General features: G+C 41.0%; 3 protein-coding genes across 19 annotated transcripts in view; 2 read left to right on the top strand and 1 right to left on the bottom strand.

Annotated features, from left to right (window-relative positions):
* The window catches only part of mycbp2 (MYC binding protein 2), an 87,873-nt gene extending 83,217 nt beyond the window's left edge, over nucleotides 1-4,656 (top strand). For all 17 annotated transcript variants that reach the window (XM_054786400.1, XM_054786403.1, XM_054786401.1 and 14 more), the window contains 5 exons: nucleotides 70-177; nucleotides 957-1,166; nucleotides 1,231-1,338; nucleotides 2,325-2,490; nucleotides 3,809-4,656. In XM_054786400.1, the coding sequence (XP_054642375.1) occupies nucleotides 70-177; nucleotides 957-1,166; nucleotides 1,231-1,338; nucleotides 2,325-2,490; nucleotides 3,809-3,924 (708 nt within the window). In that variant the 3' untranslated portion in view covers nucleotides 3,925-4,656. The remainder of the gene's footprint in view (nucleotides 1-69; nucleotides 178-956; nucleotides 1,167-1,230; nucleotides 1,339-2,324; nucleotides 2,491-3,808) is intronic.
* Nucleotides 4,657-8,940: 4,284 nt separating this feature from the next.
* fbxl3a (F-box and leucine-rich repeat protein 3a) lies at nucleotides 8,941-17,561 on the top strand. Its single transcript, XM_054787073.1, has 5 exons — nucleotides 8,941-9,235; nucleotides 11,133-11,504; nucleotides 11,597-11,719; nucleotides 11,920-12,091; nucleotides 14,607-17,561. The coding sequence occupies exons 2-5, from the start codon at nucleotides 11,133-11,135 to the stop codon at nucleotides 15,245-15,247; spliced, it is 1,308 nt and encodes a 435-aa protein (XP_054643048.1). The 5' UTR covers nucleotides 8,941-9,235; the 3' UTR covers nucleotides 15,248-17,561.
* Nucleotides 12,996-21,746, bottom strand: cln5 (CLN5 intracellular trafficking protein). Its single transcript, XM_054787075.1, has 4 exons — nucleotides 21,547-21,746; nucleotides 19,989-20,163; nucleotides 19,699-19,924; nucleotides 12,996-18,310 (listed from the first exon to the last, which is right to left on the bottom strand). The coding sequence occupies exons 1-4, from the start codon at nucleotides 21,717-21,719 to the stop codon at nucleotides 17,823-17,825; spliced, it is 1,062 nt and encodes a 353-aa protein (XP_054643050.1). The 5' UTR covers nucleotides 21,720-21,746; the 3' UTR covers nucleotides 12,996-17,822.
* Nucleotides 21,747-21,771: the final 25 nt, after the last annotated feature.

Below are 21,771 nucleotides of genomic sequence, written 5' to 3'. Positions count from 1 at the left end.
GAGAATCCATTTTTTTTTTTATCTTTACATTGGTTTCTTATTATTGATCTTTTTTATTATTATTCCCAGCTGGACTGCACGCATGTATTCCATCTTCAGTGCACCCGTCGTGTTCTGGAGAACCGCTGGCTCGGACCCAGGATCACTTTTGGTTTCATGTTGTGTCCAATTTGCAAGGTGAGGTAACCGGACCTGATTAAATATCTCATATTATAGTATTTTTCAACTGTTTTGAATAAGTCTCCGAGGTGCCACAATAGCGTAATGTAAGTGTGTTGCCCAAAATCTAGCCTCGATGCTGGAATTTAGTGCTTTTAGTAAGCCCTACTGGGAACATGCTGTTTTGTGTGTCCGTAGCTTTAATCCTAATTAATTGTATTTGTCCACACCTGTCTCAAACAAGTGTTTGTCTCCAAGAAGCAGTAGTGTGCACTTTATCCACTTTTGACATACAGTATCTCCCAGAGACGTGAGGGACAAAAGTATCTTTCAGTTTTTCAATTTAATGTTTTTGCTGATTTTCTGCCTCTTTGGAACGAAAACAACAACTCAGAATTTATAATTTTATGAAAACAATGTTTAAATGTTACAGCATGTCCACATTAGCTATGGTGTTCCTTTTACTTTTATACCTCCAGGCATTCATGCACTCATCAGCCATCTCCACATCCGCCTCAGAGCCCCCATCTCTGTAAGACAGTTGGAGGAGTTTTATTTTAAGATGTGTAGCAAAGCCTGATTCTTTCAATTTCTTCAAATTCAAAAGCGACCCTTGAGTGCTTCTTCTCTCGAAAGTGGACGAAACAAGTGAGGGAGATGGTGCTTTTTTTTTTTGTCACGTTCAGTGCTCATAAACAGGCTGATGCAAGTGACTGTTAGAACAGCATTTAAAAGTCACTAAAGAGGATTTTAAAATTTCATCCTGTGTGCTTGTGTCATTTTTGCGCCCCCCACAGAACAAAATCAACCACTCTGTGATCAAAGACCTGCTGGACCCCATCAAAGAGCTCTACGAGGACGTGAGGAGGAAGGCGCTGATGAGACTGGAGTACGAGGGTCTGCATAAGAGCGAGGCCATCACCACGCCAGGTGCACGTTTCCATAACGACCCTGCAGGCTTCGCCATGAACAGATACGCGTACTACGTCTGCTATAAGTGCAAAAAGGTACTGTAGAAACAACATAGCATTTAAATGTGGCTTTGAGAGCTAACACGGTTTTATTTTAAAGGCCTATTTCGGGGGAGAGGCCCGTTGTGACGCAGAAGCAGGACAAGGTGACGACTACGACCCCAGCGAGCTGATATGTGGCGCATGCTCAGATGTCTCCAGGGCTCAGGTGGGTAAAATGATACCGGCAACCACACCCCGAATAATTTATAGCGTGTTTTTAATCGGAGTGTCCGTGTCCTCATAGCACTAGTTTAATAGATGTGTGGCCACGGGACTTGAGCTCTCAACATGAACCAAAGATGACAGTTTCATTTGAGCTGACCTTACTACAACAAAACCACTTTTATACTACATACATACATACATACGTATGTACATTTGCAGAAAATTTCCAGGGAAAAAAAAAAAGTCAAATCTTTAAAAAAAAAAAACAACAACCCTATAGTAATTAATTAATTGAATCACAGGTATAATAATAACCATCAGAATTTATTTAGTAATACATTTTTATTTATTTATTTTTTTAGATTTGTCCACCATCTTTGAGGATGGTATAAAATACCATGATATAAAATAGGGTTTTATTATAATTATTATTATAAATAACATTTTTAAAATAATATTGAAACGGCAAAAGTTACAATGTGTGGCAGTTTATGGGTTTACGGTTTTAAGAAACCCAAAGTTTTAAGATGACATAGAAGCAAATTAATAATGAAATAATAATCATAATAATACATATCTAATAGATATTTATAATTAACTATAAACTTGTTGTTCAATGCAGAGTATACTGGTATTTATTATTAGTATCATTATGATTATGATTATTCTTATGTTCTTAATATTATTACGGAAATATATTGGACAAACTTAAAAATGTATGACAAAATGTGTGTTATAGAAATGAATACACAATTTACTTTTTTGAAGCAGACATACATGTAAACATTATGAATGAAAGAGAGTACTTTAATCAATGTATTATATTGAAACAAACATTTCATAAATGCAACAAAGTGGACTCAATATTTGAATGCGTGTGATGGAGGAGTACACTACATTTCCAACCATACATTATGCAGCAAGATGTTCTTTGCAACCACATTCAGTCCATGCTAATGTAATGTATCGGCACTGTCCTCTCACCAGATGTGTTCCAAACACGGCACGGACTTTCTGGAGTACAAATGTCGATACTGCTGCTCGGTGGCCGTGTTCTTCTGCTTCGGCACCACACACTTCTGCAACGCCTGTCATGATGACTTCCAGAGGATGACCAGCGTACCCAAGGAGGAGCTGCCACATTGTCCCGCAGGTAAGGACCAACCCCTCGCTCCAACTGCTCCTACGGTCGTACAAGTCAGCGTTTTGGGAGATAAAAGTTGCACCATTTGGCACAGTGCCAATGTCAGCTAATCTGGTAGTCAGCATGTGTTTACGTAGTTTTTTCTTTGGCTTTTATGTAACACCTACTCCAAAAGATAGATCGAAGGTTAGTATCCCGTGGACCAGTAGCATGGGTTTCTCCCGCCACCCAGCAGTATTGATTCTGTTTGATCTTTGCACTATACTTCGGATTTGTTTTCATGACAGAAGTCACCTTCGCCAGACTCAACTCATGATTTGCTACTTCACAATTAACAGCGGTTAAGTTCTTCTGACACTTGTATGACAAGTAAGAATGTTCCAAAAAATGAGGTGTGGCATCGTCGTCGCCTTTGTCATTACAATTACGACTTTTTATTGTTTTAGTAACAGTGGTTCACTTCTTTTTACACTTGCATGACAGCTTATAATGTTGAAATGTTACTTTAAAACATAACTAATGTTATATGATGGCCACAGTTTGACCCTGGAACAGGTTATTGCTACTTGCATTATTTCTATGGGGGAAAAAGTCTGACTTGTACAGTATTTGACTTTAAAGCAGGAGTGTCCGGAAGAAAGTCCAGCTCAGGGGGTCATTTATAGGCCAAAAGTTGCACTAGCCAAAAATGCACAATGACGAGAAAAAAAAACATATAAATTGCACAGAACTATAAGTCGCATTTTGGGGGGAAATTTATTTTGTAAAATCGGAGCCCAAGAACAGACATTTCGTCTTGAAAGGTAAGTCATATGGGGGTGATGGGGGGGTTGTGGGGATATATGACCCCTGTCATATATCAATTAAAAAGAGAGAGACTTATCTCTTGTTTTGAGTGGCTTTATTTCAGAGCGGGCGGCAACATCTTGTCTGTAGCATAGCGGCAGCATAACTGCCAGCTCCTCCATACAACAGACTTATTCCACAGATGCCTAACACATTAGTGCCATCTAAGGGCATTGACGTGTAACAACATGAAACATATGCTATATAACACTGGCACAAAGGCCTGGAGCGCCCTCTTGCGGCTGTCAGTGTGGAAAATAAACATACAGTATACGTATAAGCCGCTGCGGAGTACAAGTAGCAGGACCATCCAAACCATGAAAAAAAGTGCGACTTATATTCTGGAAAATACGTGAATTAGGTAACACACTGCAGCCTTCCACTTTTTTGTAATCGGCCATGCGCACCCCGGCTTTAGAGGTTCCACTTTTAACTCCTGACTAACTTTCCCTCTGACCCTTTTTTTTTTTTTTTGTCCCAGGTCCCAAAGGCAAGCAGCTGGAGGGGACCGAATGTCCTCTCCATGTGGTCCACCCACCAACAGGGGAGGAGTTCGCTTTGGGCTGCGGGGTGTGCAGGAATGCTCACACCTTCTAAAAAGCCAAGACCTTCTACCTTGGCAAACCACTTTGTCCACTGTGATTTCTGGCTAGATCGCAAGCTGTTAGCAGCTGGAGCTCAGCGCGTGAAGCTTGGCGTCATCCTGCGTCTCCACCCCCTCTCGGGATAAACGGGTCCAGGTTCCTAGGCTAGCCCAGAGTCCTCAGGTGTGCTCTCCTATACCAGTCAGCAATTCAGACTTTGGGATGCAGAGTAACCTGAAAAAACGAGCAATGATTTATTTAAAAAAAAGAAAAAGAAGATAACCTGTGGTGTGTTTGCATGCGGCCGTCGTATTCCCTCGGCTTCTATAGACGTTGCACACCTCCTGATCACTTTTTGTCTAAAAAGAAAAGAAGAAACAGGCAGTATTTCCAGCTTCCTAATTATCTTACATTTATTGTTGTACGTAAACACTTTTGGTAACCTTGTACAGTATTCTCAGCTGTCAAGTGCATCGTGAATTGGCAACAAACATCATTGGGGGTAATAAGACTGTTATTGTTTGGAAGGAAAGTGGTGGATGTAATCTTGTGTATATATAATACTATTCAAAAATGGGCTGTATTGCTACTTCTCACTTTCTTTGATCATTCTGGGTTTGTGTTTGGAGCCAGAACTTTGAATGAAGTGCAATACTGGGCGTGCCTCCTATTTTGCAGCTGTTTCAAAAAACAAAACAAAAAAAAACTATGGAATGTATGTCAATAAAGCCACTGTACATTTTTATACAGTCGACGCTCCCTGCTCTTCTAATGATCTCCTTCTGTTGTCACAGCAACAAGAAGCCAGCGATTATGTACGTCTTATTTATAGTACCTACCAAATCTTAACAACCAACCTCAGCGAGACATCACCTTGAAGGGGTCGCCCTTCACACCAAAAGATAATAATGTACATTTGTAACACTTTTCCCTTTTGCGAAGGAGGCCTGATGGGTGGGTTGTTTTTTTTTTGTTGGAGGGGGGAAAACAGCTGCTATTATATAATATATATATATATATATATATATATATATATATATATATATATATATATATATATATATATATATATATATATATATATATATATATGGATAAATATATATATATATATATATATGGATAAATATATATATATATAAAGCTTAACTTGTCAATCTGCTCTGTAATAACTGTGGTGGATGGAGTGGAATGGTAATAATAAACCAGGTTGTCTGTTTGGCAACGTTTACACATTGTCTTTTATCACCAGGGCGCTTAACGGCAGCACACGTGACAAATCAGCACCGTAGATGACATCAGACCTGCCCACCAATTCAGCTTAAAACCACGGAGACACTGTTTTTGCAGCAAATTCCGAAAAACAGCAGCATAGCCTGTCTTATAGGACAGTGGTTCTCAGCTGGTTTGGCTGTGGGACCCACCATGTGCCCCCCAATGACAAGCGGTGACCCAAATTGCAGAAATGTTTAAACTCAAACTTCTCATATAAGGGACTCTTTGCAACACAGTGTGAGTTGCAGCGTCGAGACACTGTCCCTCCCTTTATGGCGTTTTCTTCTCCAGCAGACGTCTGCAGCTGTGTGTCGGACGGACGGCACGTTAGGCCCCCGCATAAACATGGCCCGCACCTTGTGGCCTCATAGCAAGTGACTAACAAGAAAAAGAACGTGAGATGCATTCACGGACATTGGGTCATTTTTTGTTGTTTTTTTTTCTTTTTGCTTCTTAAAAGCAGTGAAGTGCTCCTGTCAGATAGCAGGATCTTTACTTGGGTAGACACTTTTACTTATGTTTTAATGAATGACTTCATGCCATGTGGGTTAGCTTGACCGTATCTTCTTTACCAAAAACCAAGACACTGAGATACTCAAATGATACTCGAAGTTTCCTCCGAAGATGCCTTATACTGCAATTTCAGTACATTTCAAGTATGCCTCTTCTGTGTGGATTCAAAAATGATTCCAAAGACAGAAAGACACAGGAACCAGAGGGCAAATGCTTGTTAAACTTTGGAATGTAACCAATATTTTTGGGAATATTTTACGAGACTTCAACTCGGCAAGCATCAGAGGATTAATTCCATGCATATTTCTGCTTTTTCTAAAACCCTGGCCCCCCAGGACGGCGGGGACAGGACATAAAAACAGGACATGTCCTGGGAAAATAGGATGTTTAGTCACTCTACGTAGAATAATATTGTGTGATTCAGAGCAGCTAAGTGTTTTCAGCCCTAGTGCCGCAAACACTTAAATTGGCTGCATTTAATGAGGGAATTAATTTAAATATTAGCATTATAGCCAAATATACACAGTGTTTATTCATCTGAAGGACTTAAAATGATGAATGAGTTCAAAGAATCTCACTAGTAGGTTGAGTAGTGCTACACTGAGGGATGGAAGGACCTAACATCACAATTTAATGGCACGACTGTGCAACGTAGCTATACGCTCACAAAAATGGGCTGTAAGTGTAACTATTTGGATTACAATTTGAAACCAGAAAAATTCCTGCAGAAATTTTGAATGGACCTGCTCGCTGGCATTTGAGATCGACTTGGCTTTTGGGATTTGCCTTTTAAACATTTTAAATAGAAGTGCAAGCAACCTGCCTGGATATATTGTGCTAACATGGGAAGATCTTTAGCTTCAACAGATGGCTTCTAAAGTGCTAAATGTCAATGTAATGTTTAAATAGGTTAAAATGCTAAACCTGTCACCTAGCAAGGTAGGTACAATGTATGCAATGTCTTAACTGCCACCTGTTTTAATTTGGGAGAATCCCCAAAATTGTCAATGCCAACAAATATTAATAGCTAGCATGCTAACAGCTAGCAGGAAGTATGAGTGGCTGCTTTGCTCTGCATGCGGGCCCATCATGAGTTGGTCATGGTGTTGTGACAACAGCAATAAACTTTGATTAATGAAATTTGTTTTATTAAAAATGGAAATCTTCAAACCAATTTACAGTAAGAAGGACTAGAGGAGCTACAGTTGGGAGGCTTGCCCTCTTGTCGGGCACTTTTTTAAAGTATTTCTCATCAGATAAGAAATGTAGCGCAAGGCAGTCTGTGCATTGTTAAGAGATGAATGTTTTTAGGAAGTGGAAGGTTCTTCAGGTGTTCCACATTTCTTCTTGGTTGTAAAATGACACATAAATGTGGCATCAGAATGCTTATGGAACATTTACTACTTAATCACTTACTTTACTCTTCATCATTATTACATCACAACAGCACAATTTTGTCCTTCTTTCCCGGCATCTTCCCGACCCGTATTTTTAACCTTTCTTAAAGTAAAAAATCATTTGCGGCTTGTCATCCTTATTACAGAAGTGCAGAGTCAGCCAGATCCATGCTTTTTCATGGAGTTGTTTTGGGAGTTTGTGTGTGTTGCTGACACGTTCCCCAACTCTTGCCATCGCTTGGAAATACTCGGCAGGAAAAATCAACGCCACGCAAATCATCAAATGCAAATTCTTTTGCAAAGATAAGTTGTAGCGTTTGCCGCAAGTCAAGATATGTTCAGCGAACATTATCAGCAAACATCGGCGGCAGTGGCTCGGGGGGGAGCAGGTCGTCCAGGGCCTGTTGGTGGTTCTCTTCCTCCATTTCAGTCACTGTTGTTGAGTCCTTGGGCAAGACACTCCACCCACCTTCCCTCCAGTGGACTCTCTTCCTGCCTGAGGCGAGAGACGAGGAAAACAAACACGCATGCGCACGGCAATATATTGAGGCCGGCAAAATTAGTTCGAGTTAATTTTCATTTGTGTGATTAATTTATTGATTATCGTCCCAGTGCCCATGAGACTTTTTTTTTTTTTTAAACGAGAAATCTTGTGACAACCAACCCTATGTGTTATACATGTACAACAGAAATAGCTGCATAACGAGTGTACACTATGGTGTCAAAAAAGCCCAAGAAAAATCAAAAATGTTAAAAACAGTCAAATACTTGCCAAAGGGAAAAACACTCTTACTTATCACATAAGTGTATAAAGAAGTTAACCACTGGCAAATGCAAATAACTAAAGAAACGTCTCGCATGTAGTATGATGTAAAAAAAAAAAAAAAAAAAAAAAAGCCAAAGAAAAAGTTAAATGTTCAAAACAGTAAAACACCTGAAAAAGGGAAAGGGGTCCACCGTACACAAGTACCGTAAAAGGAAGTTAACCATTGTGAAGCACAAATAAGTCCGTAATGAAACATCTTTGAGTGCGTGCTCTGCGTCTGACTTGGTTGGTGCATTCAGGAGCGCTACGAAGACAAAACACTAACTTCACACATGCTTGTGGGATATAAATATAATATTTTTTATTTTGTGTGGTTTGCTGTTTGTTAGATCTGTCACAGGCTGGCATGCTGCGTGACCCCAGGATGCAAAGACAGAGGCAGCGTACAGGTGAGGAGAGTCTTTTAATAAGAACACATAGCTTCACGAGGAGAAGAAAAAAAGCATAACCTCATAGGAGAGACAAAAGTGAGTAAAAACACCTTAATTACGTTTGGAACTACAAATAAACTTGATTCTTGGTTTGTTCATTTAAAATTATTCATCATTTCATCAAAATAAAATAACTTTTAATATTTTATCTCGGTCAGCACCTTTCAAGGTTCTCCCATCACACGTTGGCTATTGATAACTTTTTAAAATTAGCACAATTGAACAGCACATAACAGATTGTGCTGCGTTTATTCTAACATGAGTCAGTGTGGTTCGTGAGTAGCACACTCTTCTGGTGAATATATGTAATAGCAATTACACTCTCCATGCGTAGACCTCCACATCACTGCTTTGGGCAGTCACGAGCATTTAGAACACAAAATGCAGAACAATAAGTGCTTTAACCATACTAGAAAACTCGCCAGCGACGCCAGAAAAAGTTGCTAGATTTGTCGGTAGTCGCTTTTAAGAAAATATGTCCTCAAGGGGGTTGGAATGTCGCCAGATCTAACGACAAAATCACTAAGTTGGCAACAGTGCTTCTCGTGTGTGCCGCCATTTTGCTTTATTCCCACAGTGCACCGCGCGTCTGAAAAAACAACACTTCGCCATTTCAGGCTGAAGGGGGCTGCCTTCTTGCTTGAGACTCTTCAGTTAGGGAATTAGGTCAACCCTAGCCAAGGCGCGTCTGTGGCCACGGTACTTCGTTTGAAAACACCCCTGACTTGTGTGTGTGTTTTTTTGTCACATTACACTTGCCAGTTGTTGTCCGATGCGTATTATTTTGCTGGGCCGAATGGTCTTTTCCAGCGTGGGCCCGGGCTGAAGTGTCAACTCGGTTGTCGGATTTTGCTGCTAGCAGGCTAGCTGAGTGTAAACAAGGTAGGTTTGTGGCACCGAAGCGGACATTCGACTTGACTGGGAAACAAATAAGTTGTACAAATGGCGACTATAGAGTACATTAATTATATCTGGATCTGTTTGAATGGTCAACATTTCCCTTGAGGCATATTTGTACCACCGAATGACTAAGAAGCTAACGAACCACAATATTGCCATTTCGCCGGAAACCTTAGCGTTAGTTCACATAATGAAATGAATTGTCCGTATGTTGTTTGTATTTGTCAATATAACATTGGGTTGAATTTTAAAGCTTACGTTTGTGGCACCACACGTTGTTATTTATGAGGGGGAGCTATAGCCACCTGCTAGCGTGTGGCCTCAGTCGGGTTGGCGAACTACTTTTTAAATATAACATGGCCACCTTTTTAACTCTTTCGTACATTCGGTTCTTGCCAGTTCACAAAAACAATTAATATATCGCAAATAAACGTTCAAACATGAAATGCTACAGAATCCAAAATTACCTTTGCTACCGTGCACTGACTGACCAAAACATAGTAGGTAGACCAATACTCGGTAAGCCTGTGTGACATCAGTCAGGAGCTCTAGAAAGTGCAAGTAAACGATGTTTTTTTTGTAGTGCACGACACTATGCTGTCTCAATTTTGCCTTTTCTCCTGTAGTTGAACGAGAAATAAGATTATTAGTCACAAAATTATATGAATAATAGAGCTATCAGCATGTTTAGGATTTCTTTGGTTGCCAGCTATACCTAAATCTTTATGGTAATATTTGAGGATACGGGATTATAAATGACAAAAAAGTTCAAGCTGCCCAGAGTCTCCTCTTGGATGAAATTTGAAGACATGCTAACGATGGCCAGTTGTTGTGCCTTTAGTTCTGAAGTTCTGCAGTATTATAAATGCCTGATGATAAAAATGTTAAGACCAGTTGAAGAACTGCGAGAATTTACATTTTGCGCTGTTGAGTTTTGAGGTTCTAAGTAGAGCTTCAAAATGCAAACGAAGAAATGGGGGTGAGACAAAAAAGTTTGAGTAGGCAATTTATTTCAAAGAACCATTAAAGCGAAAAAGGCTGTTCGTCAGCTGATCAAAAGTTCTGCAGCCACAATCTTGGGTATTCATACTGTCATGATGGTGAGGGCAAAAAAAGCTTTCTCTCTTTGAAGGCGGTCGGCTTGTTGAGCTGCATAAGCAAGGCCCCTCACAGCGCGCCATTGCTGCTGAGGTAGGACGCAGTAAGACGGTCATTTGAAACTTAAAAGATACTGAGGGCTATGGAAGAAAAAAAGTCAAATGGTAGACCCAAAAAATATTCACCGGCTCTGAGCCGAAGGATCCATTTGACTGTTCGTCAAGACATGGGACGATCCTCGGCCCAAATGAAAGTTGTTACTCATGCCGAGTGCAGTACAATAACCATCAGACGGCATCTGCGAGAGAAGAGTTTTAAAGGGATAGTTCACATTTTTTACATGAAGTTCTATGACATCCTCATCAGCAGTGTAGTGCATCAACAACGACCTCCCCCCCACTTGGTCCTCGTCCCGTGAGCAGAGTTGTGGTGGGATTTTGGTGATGAGGAACATAGTTAAGTAAAGTTTGGCTTCTCAAAACCATGTATTCAAAGGAGGAAATACATTTGCATCACAAAAATTCCTCCACGGAAAAAATCAGACCTCACAATCGCTCGCTATTACGTTCTCTCCCATTATGTCACTGCGCGCTACCGCCTGTCCATAGTTGTGGATGTGTTCCACAGGGGATGAAGACCGCTGCGATGCAAGACTTTTGCAGCCTGCTGATAAATAGATCGGGCTATAGTGTGCAGTGTGGCTTACTTTTCATTGTTCACTGCTGTACTAAACTTAGCAGAGTTGAGTGAGAGTGAATTAAATGTAATCGTCCTGTTTTAGATGAAGCGGATGAAAGGCACCAAGGAGGAGAGCAATGGCTCCCCAAGCAAGAGCCCGCCAGAGGCTCGCAAGAAGATCCGTAAACAGTCGATAGCGGCCTCAGAGGCTGGCACCTCGCCGGACTCCAACTGGGCTCGCCTGCCCCAGGAGCTGCTCCTCCACATTTTCCAGTACCTGCCATTGCTGGACCGGGCCTACGCCTCTCAGGTGTGCCGTGGTTGGAACCAGGCCTTCCACATGCCTGAGCTGTGGAGATGCTTTGAGTTTGAGCTCAACCAGCCCGCAAGCTCCTACCTGAAGGCCACGCATCCGGACCTCATCAAGCAGATCATCAAAAGGCACTCCAACCATCTGCAGTACGTCAGTTTCAAGGTGGGTGCACCACGGTGTTAAAATGTCTTTACAAGGCTTAAAAAACATCTGTTTTTAATAGCCTCCTTTTTATGTTTGTTGGTGCTCACCAGGTGGACAGCAGCACCGAGTCTGCTGAGGCAGCCTGTGACATTCTTTCACAGTTGGTCAACTGCTCATTAAAGACGTTGGGGCTCATCTCGACAGCCAGGCCCAGTTTTATGGAGGTCCCAAAGGTATCATTAACATCAACTGTCTACTGAGTATCCTGTATGGTAGGCTTCCGTTTCCCAATTGCAAATGTTATTTTTATGGGTGACGAATTAAAAAAAACATGTTGGTATACCAGCAGGTGGCAGTGTGTTGTATAAACGTTATCAACATCTGTAGTTGTGTACCAAGAATAGTAATCTTCATTTGTCTTCCTTCTGTCCAGTCTCACTTCATCTCCGCCCTGACGGTGGTCTTCGTCAACTCCAAGTCGCTGTCGTCGCTGAAGATCGATGACACGCCGGTGGACGACCCCTCTCTGAAGGTGCTGGTGGCCAACAACAGCGACACGCTCAAACTGCTCAAAATGAGCAGCTGCCCTCACGTCTCGCCAGCAGGTATGTGACAACGTTGAGAAAGCGACGCAGGTATCCTGGAAAAATGGCCTCATCGGAGCAGAAGATCTGGCATTTTTCTCGCATGTGCCTTTTATACAGAACCCAGCTAAGTGGGATATTGCTGCAAGTGTGACACCTACAGTCAGACAGTGGGGTGCGTGATGAACGCCTATAAATTACTTTTTGGACAGTGACAATTGCTTTCAACACAGTAGAGTGAGAAAAGTGAGTCTCAGGTGTTTTAAAAAGTAAGGAGTCTTAGATGTTTAAAATGTCACACACTGCAGCATGATGAAATACCCATACACACAGGCCTGTGTTACTACAGTCGAAGATGGAAAATTGCCAGGTTGACCACGTCCTCCATTGAGTGTCTGCCGGATATACAGAGCATATACTGAACAATGACACGTTGTTTCCAAAGAAAGCATCAATCTTTTAGCCATAAGTATTGATAATCTTTTAGCAATAAGTATTGATATATTAAACCCTCGGAGGTCCTTAAGGACCTTTTTGTCCTTGCAGGTACATTTTGGCTTGTTTTTTGCTCGTAACTTTGGTTGTTACTCCATATGGCATGATTTTTCCTAAGATGTTTTTTTTTTCCATTAAAAAAATCACAAAATTCAAATTTAGAATTTGTTCCTAGGTCAACCAGATGCCCAGGTCAAATTTACCACACTTTCAGGTCCCCAAAAAAGTCTACTCCCAAAAACTGCTATGAAAACATAAGATTAATATTTTTGTCTATTGTTTTTGCTTAGATCCCTCAATCAACTTGAGTTCTAATAAAAATACCAAACATGTAAATATTTGTATTATTTTAACCTTCTAAATGTACATTTGATAAAGAGTTGTTTTCCATTTAATACATGTCACATAATAAATGTCAAAGATCGGGCTTAACTATACATAAGATTAGTAGTCCATATTTTTTAATTTTTTTTTTTTTTGCAGAGTCAGCTTCCAAATATCCCACTCTTGAGTCCTTAGAGGACAAAAAGTCCCATTGACTTCCATTATAAGCACCATTTTTTAAAGCATTGTAATTAAGACAAAAACCCTGCATTTTCTAATTTCAGGGTTTCATTTTGTTGAAAAATAGTCCAATTTGTCATATTTACTGTTTAGAACAGATTGGACAATTTTTACATTGTAGGTGGTAGTGTTTCCTACTGGAAACCCCCCATTGACTTGCATTATAAGCACCATTTTCACCCCATTGTAGTTAGACAATAGAAACATGCATTTTCTAATTTCATTTTGTTTAAAATAGTAAAATTTGTCACATTTACTGTTTAGAATGAGATTAGACAATATTCACATTGTAGGTGATAGGTTTCCAACCTGACTTTGTGACTGTGGTGAGTTCCGGTGGGGGACTGGGCTTCATGGGGGACGTAATGGTCTATGACGACCATGATGGCCACGAAACATTTTCAAAAAGTCTTTTATCACCATGAAAAGCAAAGCAAATATGTTTTGAACAACAAACAAGCTGCTCTGCTGTCACTAATTGATGTGGTGTTTTTTGCATTTGTTAGGGAGGAGCTTGCAGCTCCACTTCATGCTCAATGATGAAAGTGATTTGTGCACGCATAGCAGAGTCTGTAGTTTGTAGTTGCTTTTTTGAGAAGTATTTATAGTTCTCTGATTACTCGCTAAATATAGTAGACCACCATGAATAAATGAAGGTATGGGAAACGGTGAGGTCTGTGCATGTCCAGTGTGCACATTTTTGGCTTTTAAAATTGTGGACTTAAACATTTGGTCAGATGATGAACAGGCTATTTCGCTTTCATGGTTGTTTGCAAATAATTGATTACTCAAATGTTTTTTGTCTCACTCCCATTTTTTCTTTTTGCAGTTGAAGCTCCACTTAAAGCTTCCTTTAAAACCCATCCATCCATTTTCTAGACTGCTTGTCCTAACGAGGGTTGCGGGTATGCTGGAGCCTATACCAGCTGTTTTCGGGCGAGAGGTGGTGCAGACTTTTGGACTGGTCACCAGCCAATTGCAGAGCACATACAAACCAGCATTCACTATCACCTCCTAAAAATCCAACAGCGCAAAATGTATATTCTTGCAATTTTTCAACTAGTCTTAAAATTTTGATCATGAGTGTATCGTGAGCTAAATATTGTGTATTGTATTGTGAGATTAGTGTATTGCCACAGCACTACTCAGAAGGTGAATATGGCTGGGTTGTCGTTCCGTGTCAGTGCCTTTTATATAGAAAAGTGACACTGAAAAGAGTGCAGAAGCAGTGTGAGGGTTGCTACACAGAAAAAGGTGGAAATATGCCAGTTTGACTTTGTCCACCCAATGTGTTTTGTATTAACAGCACATGGAATAATGGAAGAAACGGTGGTTTACAGTCAGTGTGAAAGGGGCTTCAGCCTCAGCCCTTGTATCCACCTTGCTAAATCACTTTTTGAACTTCAGCTTGCTCTTGCGAGCAGTTATTGTACAGTAGTTTAGAAATACTTCAAAGAAGCGTCTTGTGTGTTTTCAGGTATTCTGTGCGTGGCGGATCAGTGTCACGGCCTGAGAGAGCTGGCATTGAACTACCACCTCTTGAGCGATGAGCTCCTGCTCGCCCTCTCCTCTGAGAAGCATGTCCACCTGGAGCACCTGCGCATCGACGTGGTGAGCGAGAACCCGGGCCAGCACTTCCACACCATTAAGAAGAGCAGTTGGGACGCCATGGTGCGCCACTCGCCCAAGTTCAACCTGGTCATGTACTTCTTCCTCTACGAGGACGAGTTTGGGCCATTCTTCAACGAGGAGATCCCTGTCACACATCTCTACTTTGGCCGCTCTGTCAGCAAAGAGGTGCTAGGCCGCGTGGGCCTCCACTGCCCCCGCCTGGTGGAGCTGGTGGTGTGTGCCAATGGCCTGCGCCCCTTGGATGAGGAGCTTATCCGCATCGCCAAGCACTGCACCCAGCTGTCAGCTATCGGCCTGGGCGAGTGCGAGGTCTCCTGCAGCGCCTTTGTGGAATTTGTCAAGATGTGCGGCCGCCGCCTCTCACAGCTCTCCATCATGGAGGAAGTGCTCATCCCGGATCACAAGTACTCTCTGGACGAAATCCACTGGGAGGTGTCCAAGCACCTGGGCCGCGTTTGGTTTCCGGACATGATGCCCACCTGGTAAAAGAGGGACTCGGCTGTGGCAGTGGCGCAAACTTATGGAACTCCTGTGGAGTGAAGTGCAGGAACAATAACGCAGAAACATGACAGAACCTCTGCCTGTTGTCTTGAATATGGAAAAACTGCAGCTGAAGCAGACCTGCTTAGCCTCATCCATCAGGCTTCTTCCCACGAGGAAACCTTCTTATAAAGGAGTTCAGGATAGTGATGACTCGGCACACAATTACTTGCACTACCACTTAAATTGCAGGTTTGCAGCACAGTACGGCATTAAAGGGCAGTGTTACAAAAAGATTGGATTATGCTTCTACGTAGTCACTATGACGTCCCTTCCAACGCCATCTTGGTCCTTTTATCACTCTTCGCGGGGGTGGAGTGCGTGACTTTCAACACTCTGCCGAAACACTCGGGTTGGCATCTGGAAGGGCCAATACAGTGAGCAAACACAACTCTCGTCAACCATTTAGCTTGTTAGCTTTGTCGCAAGTAAGCAATGCCAGTTAATGACAGTGTGATTGGATGTGAAACTAATCGATGCGTTACATCAATCACATTTATTGCAAATATTGATCCCAAATTGGAGGTGAGTGAAGGTGTTTGGAAAGGTGGGCTGTACAGCCGCTGAACGAGTCATATACGCACAGGAAATAAAGTCCTACAAGCTGACCAATCACAGCCTTACGGCCTGTGACGCTGTGACTCAGGGTTAGATTTTTTCAGCGTCGTGTACGCACCTCAACACAGGAGCATAATCCAGGCTTTAGGTGGAAGGGTGTCCGGATCTTTAATGTAAAAAGCTGACACCATAACGACAAACATGGCCATAGGAGATGTAGGAAAACAGAAATGTGTAAATATACGCCCATTTTTGTTATGTGAAAGTGTACAGTGTTGATCCTTGTCAGAGATTTTGCTTGCTCATTCCGATGTTTTGTTTTTTTCCACGCAAATGTCTGCTTTACAGGCGAATATCGTCTAGTTTTTTTGTAGTAGAGGCAGCGTTTCCCTAAGCACCTTACATGTATACCAAATGACGCCAATTCCTCTGAAGGATACGATCTGATAAATGTATAGAAATCTACGACTGTCTGAGCGAGATGGCTTATAATAGCCAAGTCAGTGGCTATTTGCTTATGATGCACAAACTTCGCCCTGCGCTTTTGGGACGCTCAGGTGCATTTTCGTTTTTAAGTTTCATCTGTACATTCAGCTTTTTGCTTCTTCCCGCCCGAAAAGCTTTTCCATCGCCAACATTGCAGATAACAGCTAGCGCTCCTGTCCGCAAAAAATCAGCGAGAGAATCGGCAAGTTCAGGTGAGTTTTTTTTTTCCTTTAAGAAGGAAGTCTCAAATGCATCCGTATATAAAAACGCTGTGTGTTTGATTGCAATGATATAGAAATGTACTTATTTCTTTATTTCACCCTGTCAGGGTTCTGTCACCTTAGGGCGCTTGCTTTTCTACAAAGCTAGAGCCGTGCTCTTAACTCGTTGATGCCACTTTCCCACCACACAGTACCGGCTCGGCTCGATCTGACAATTGAGGAGAATGTGGATCTCCTGAATTTACTTCCTGAGATATATTTTATCCAAGTGGAGACTATGGAGTATAATTCTGTAACACTAAGGCAGCATAGTGACAGGGTAAGCTAACATTAGCATGTGTGACCTGCGTCTGCTTTTGCCAGTGTAAAAGCGCCAGTAGCGAGGAGAGCAGAGTAGGTACTGTGCAGTGGAAAACAAGCATCTTTACCATACCACATAGACTGTATATCTTATTGATCTGAAGATGCTTCTGTTTTTTTTTATTCAAAAATCTGTGTGGGGAAATTACTGTATTTTGTTAAATACATGGAGTCCTCTAGTGCATCATATATCAACAGTGGAATATATTATTTTTTAAGAACTAGGTGACCAAAGTGCTCCTGTTCCTGCACGCTTGTGTACGTAAATGTATGAGTTACCTGGCCTGTAGTAACTAAGGGGAGATGTACAAATCACAATATTAAATGAGCAGAATTTCATTGAAAAACTTTATTTTTTAATATTTAAGTGTTTTGCTAACCTTCAGGACAAGACTGTATAAGGATTGGTAGACACGCCATTTAGCAAATGACATTAATAATATAGGTAATGCTAACAGTAATACATCTCAATGGGACAGTACACTTTTGCAAATATGTCACTAAATGGCTCACGGATCAATCAAGCATAGGTTGCCTGTCATGACTGACATGACTGTCCTTAAAATGCTTTTGTTGACTTTTGGGGGGGATTAGTTTTGGACGTGATCGACTGCTAATAAACGTTTGTGAATGTACGTTCTGCTTCATCTGATTTCATTCATTCAAACATTGTCAATTGGATACAGTTTGAAATCAAAAGGGTTCTTGCTTTGTATTGGCTTTGATACCTGACTTTAATAACGGAGTTGTCCAAGCTAAGGTTCGGGGCCCAAAATCGGTTACTTTTTGCTTTTTCAGTCATTTACTGTTTTTTCTCTTTTATGTAAATGTACATAATTATGTACATAATGTAAAATGGCAATACATGACGTATTTTACTAGAACTTAGAACCGCATTAAGGCAAAGGTACCTCCTCGTAAGTAACACGTACGTAAGGAGGCTTCATGGGCAGCCGCCAGTACTCATAGTTGTAGTACAGGTAGAAGTTCTTGTCCAACACCACCTTTTTGTAAGCCTCTAACATGCTGAGTGCAAATTCCGCCATAGACTGGTGCGGTCGGAATGTGCGGTAGAAATCCCGAATGTCTGCCGCCAGGCTCTTGAGCGCCGGCTGTCCAAATATGGAGCTGTCATTGCCCAGGTAGGTAGGCTCTCCGCTGTACAGGTAGATTTTGGTGTAGTTGTTCTGTGAGCGACTGGACAGTTTAGCTCCGAGTTGGGCGAGTTTGTGGTACGTGCGGTGGACGAACTGTGAGCAGTCGTACGATTCGAACCACACGGTGGCGTTGGGGCCCGGGTCGGAGTGTACCGTCCACGTCTCGTAGTAGATCCCCGTGGTGTTGTCGTCCTGCACCCACTTGGACATTTCATTAAATTGATCACCTAGATTGTTAGTAGGGGTGGGACAAAATATGATTATCAGTGTACCGTTATCTTTTATTGTACAGTAAAGTACAGTTGATAAACATACTATCATCAAATAGATATCTCAATATTGTTTTTTATACAATATTGATATGCTATCAATAAATATTGATACTGAGATGAAACATACGTTTAAGGTACATCCATGACATCCCTATCATATCAGCAGATAATGTTATAAACTATCATTTTTTCTACTATACGGTATCAATATGCCAGTATCAAATAATATTAATCTTATTTTTATGATACAATATCAATGTCACCATTAAATACTGTATCAATACTACAATGAAGTATCAATCAGTATCGATATAGTATAATGTATCATCAGTATCAATATACCACCCAGAAATATTAACTGATGAATATTTTTTATGATACAGTAAACTACCATGAAATGTCAACATCGTGACCAACATTCGATATCAAATATTAATATCGCAATGAATCATGTTTTTTTTTTATGAGTACAGTATCAACTCACCAGTATCAAATATTGATATCACAGTTAATTTGTCATTATTTGTAATGCTGTAATATAAATATACCAACGTCATCTTTTATGGTACAGTGTCGACATACCAGAATCAAATATTAATATAGCAATGGCTCATACTATTATGAAAACAATAATCAAACTTAAATAGTAACAATTCACCGGTAAATATCAATATTGTGATGGATCGTAATCTTTTGTGATATAGTATTGATGTCGGTATCAAATATTGCTATTGCTATGAGCTGTATCACTATTTTTTTTTAATGGTACAGTCAACCATTGATATTGCAATTAATAATCCATCCATTCCTCATTGGGATCACGGGTAAGATGGAGCCTATCCCAGCTGACTTTGGGCGAGAGGATGCCCGTATCAAACATCCATCCATTTTCTAAGCCGCTTACCCTCACTAGGGTCTCGGGTATGCTGGAGCCTATCCCAGCTGACTTTGGGCGAGAGGCGGGGTACACCCTGGAATGGTCGCCAGCCAATTGGACGGCACACATAGACACACTCGCATTCACACTTACCGACAATTTCGAGTCGCCAATTAGCCTAGCATGCATGTTTCTGGAATGTGGGAGCAAACCGGAGAAAACATGCAAACTCCGCAGAATTCGTATCAAACATCAATACTGTTAAATTGTGATATTGTCATGTACTCATTTGCTTAATATAGTTATCTTCTTTAGTGACATCGGGATGCATCGTAGACCGTTTTCATCCAATCCATCACAGTATCGCGATACCGTAGCTGTCGTGACATTGTCAACCTTCCCGATGCCAGGTGGCTACATGTTAGCGTTCCAAACATGATGTATTTGGAATAGGTGTCGTACTTACCGCTGATCTCCGCTATTTTCTCCAAGGTTCCGTTCTGCGACCAGTGGGAGTCGTCGATGCCGTCAAAGAAGCAGGCCGCTCCCTGGTTGCACCAGAAGGGGGCGTACATGTCGGGCCGGAGGTGTGGGAAGGTGCAGTTGCCAAGCTGGAAGAGTTCGTACCATTCCATGGTGTAGTTGGCCCCTGTCTCGGCGCTGCTGAAGCCTACGGCATCATGCATGATGTGCTAAAAACAACAACAAAAGCTTATCCGCTTAACGTTTTTCACTAACTGTTAATATTGGACTTACGAGTTTGCCAAGCAGGTCTCCATATTTGAATTCCCACACAGGGGTCTGCAGTCGATACACTGAAATGACATCGTTGTCCCTCATATAGGGAATGCGGCCATCACGGTCCCCCGTGGGACAGAACGGGTAGAGAGCGTCACAGTAAGAGTCCACGTCAGGACGACTGTCAAAGCGTCTGGTGAGACATGAGGAGGTGGTATATGGTGATGTTTTCATTAACAAAGTAGTAGTCCTGCTTTGTTGTCAACTATTTTGGTGATCCTGGTCAAAAATGGGCACCGTGTTTTAACTGATTAGATTTCACAAAACAAGAGGTACTGAAGCAAACCATGAGCTACCGTATGTTTGAGGGCGTTTCCTTGATTAAGCTGTATTGTGATCATGTTTGTACTTGCTGCATGGCCAGACCACGCTAATGTGCGCGTGTGTGTGTTTTGTTAGCGTTTTTTCCATTCATCATTATTTATTCGATTTTTTTTTCCTCACACACAACTTTATTCTGGCAATATTACATCTTTCTTCCCACAAAATGTTGACTTTATTCTTGTCAAAATACAACCGTAATCTTGCAAAATTAACAATATATTTTTGCAATTATGACTGTTTTTCTCGCAAAATGGCTTTTCTTGTAATAACACTTTTTTCCCCACTAAAAATGCAGATTTTTCCCCATGTGTTTGTACAAAGGTATTCTCTGAGAATGACCACTCTATATTTGCAAATGTATGACTTTATTCTTGCAATATTCCGACATTTTTTAAGCGGAAAAGTGCCCATTTTTTCCTCTGAACTTTTGGGGTGATATTCTTGCAATTATGCAACTTTTTTCTCACAAAATTACATTTTTTTCTCTTAAAAGTAGAAATGTATTCTCTGAAAATTACAACCTTATTCAATGTCAGGACTTTTTTTTTCTTGCAAAATTACTTTTCTTGTACCTATTTTTTCTTGGAGTATTACCACCTAAAAATTATGATTTAAACAAATAAAAACATTCTATTCTCTGAAAATTAAATGTTTTTCACTCATAGTACAGCAACGTTATTCCTGCAATATTATTACATCTTTCATAAAAAAATATTATTTAATATTTAGTATAATTACATTTTTATGCTTTTTTTCAGTGTCGCTCTTTGGTACATATTGATGCTCAACAAAACATGTATATGGAGGAAAAACCCTCCTGATTGTTCTCCATAAAGAAATGCAATTATCACATTCAGTTTAAAATTCCAGGAATCCAATGAGAATGAATGTGTGTTTAACAGACTGCGATTGTGTATTACTGAGGGAGCTACTCAGCATCTAACAGTGGGACATTGTTGTTTTAATTAAATCTAAATGAACTATTGACGAACGAGAGCTTCAGAAAACAACCATTTGTTATATGTCACTTCTAAAAGTTATATTTTAACAATGCATACACTTAAACGTGTGACAACTTTTTTTATATACAGATAGTTACTTTATTTACAGCGACTTCCGGTTTAGTTCACATGACTTGAAAGCGCCACTTTAAGAGCAAAAGTTTCACGCACTACTTCCTACTACTTCCTACCTGTAAGGCACCGGCCATGTTTGCTTCTTGAATGCGGCGACGACATGAAGAAACACAAGCAGGATGAAAAAGAGACAAAGACGAATCTCCCTTCGGGTCATGGCTCGTGGGCCCAAAACATCGAGAACAATTGACAGCAGCCTGTCTCTTCGTTGATCAACGCACTTCCGCATTGCCGGTCACGTGGTTTTGTTGACGAGTTGAAATCACGAGATTGAAGACACC

This window comes from Dunckerocampus dactyliophorus, chromosome 9, assembly GCF_027744805.1.
Source record: "Dunckerocampus dactyliophorus isolate RoL2022-P2 chromosome 9, RoL_Ddac_1.1, whole genome shotgun sequence".
In the NCBI taxonomy this organism is placed as follows: domain Eukaryota; kingdom Metazoa; phylum Chordata; class Actinopteri; order Syngnathiformes; family Syngnathidae; genus Dunckerocampus; species Dunckerocampus dactyliophorus.
Note: the sequence above shows the minus strand (reverse complement) of the source record. Positions and strands in the feature narration are given on the sequence as shown.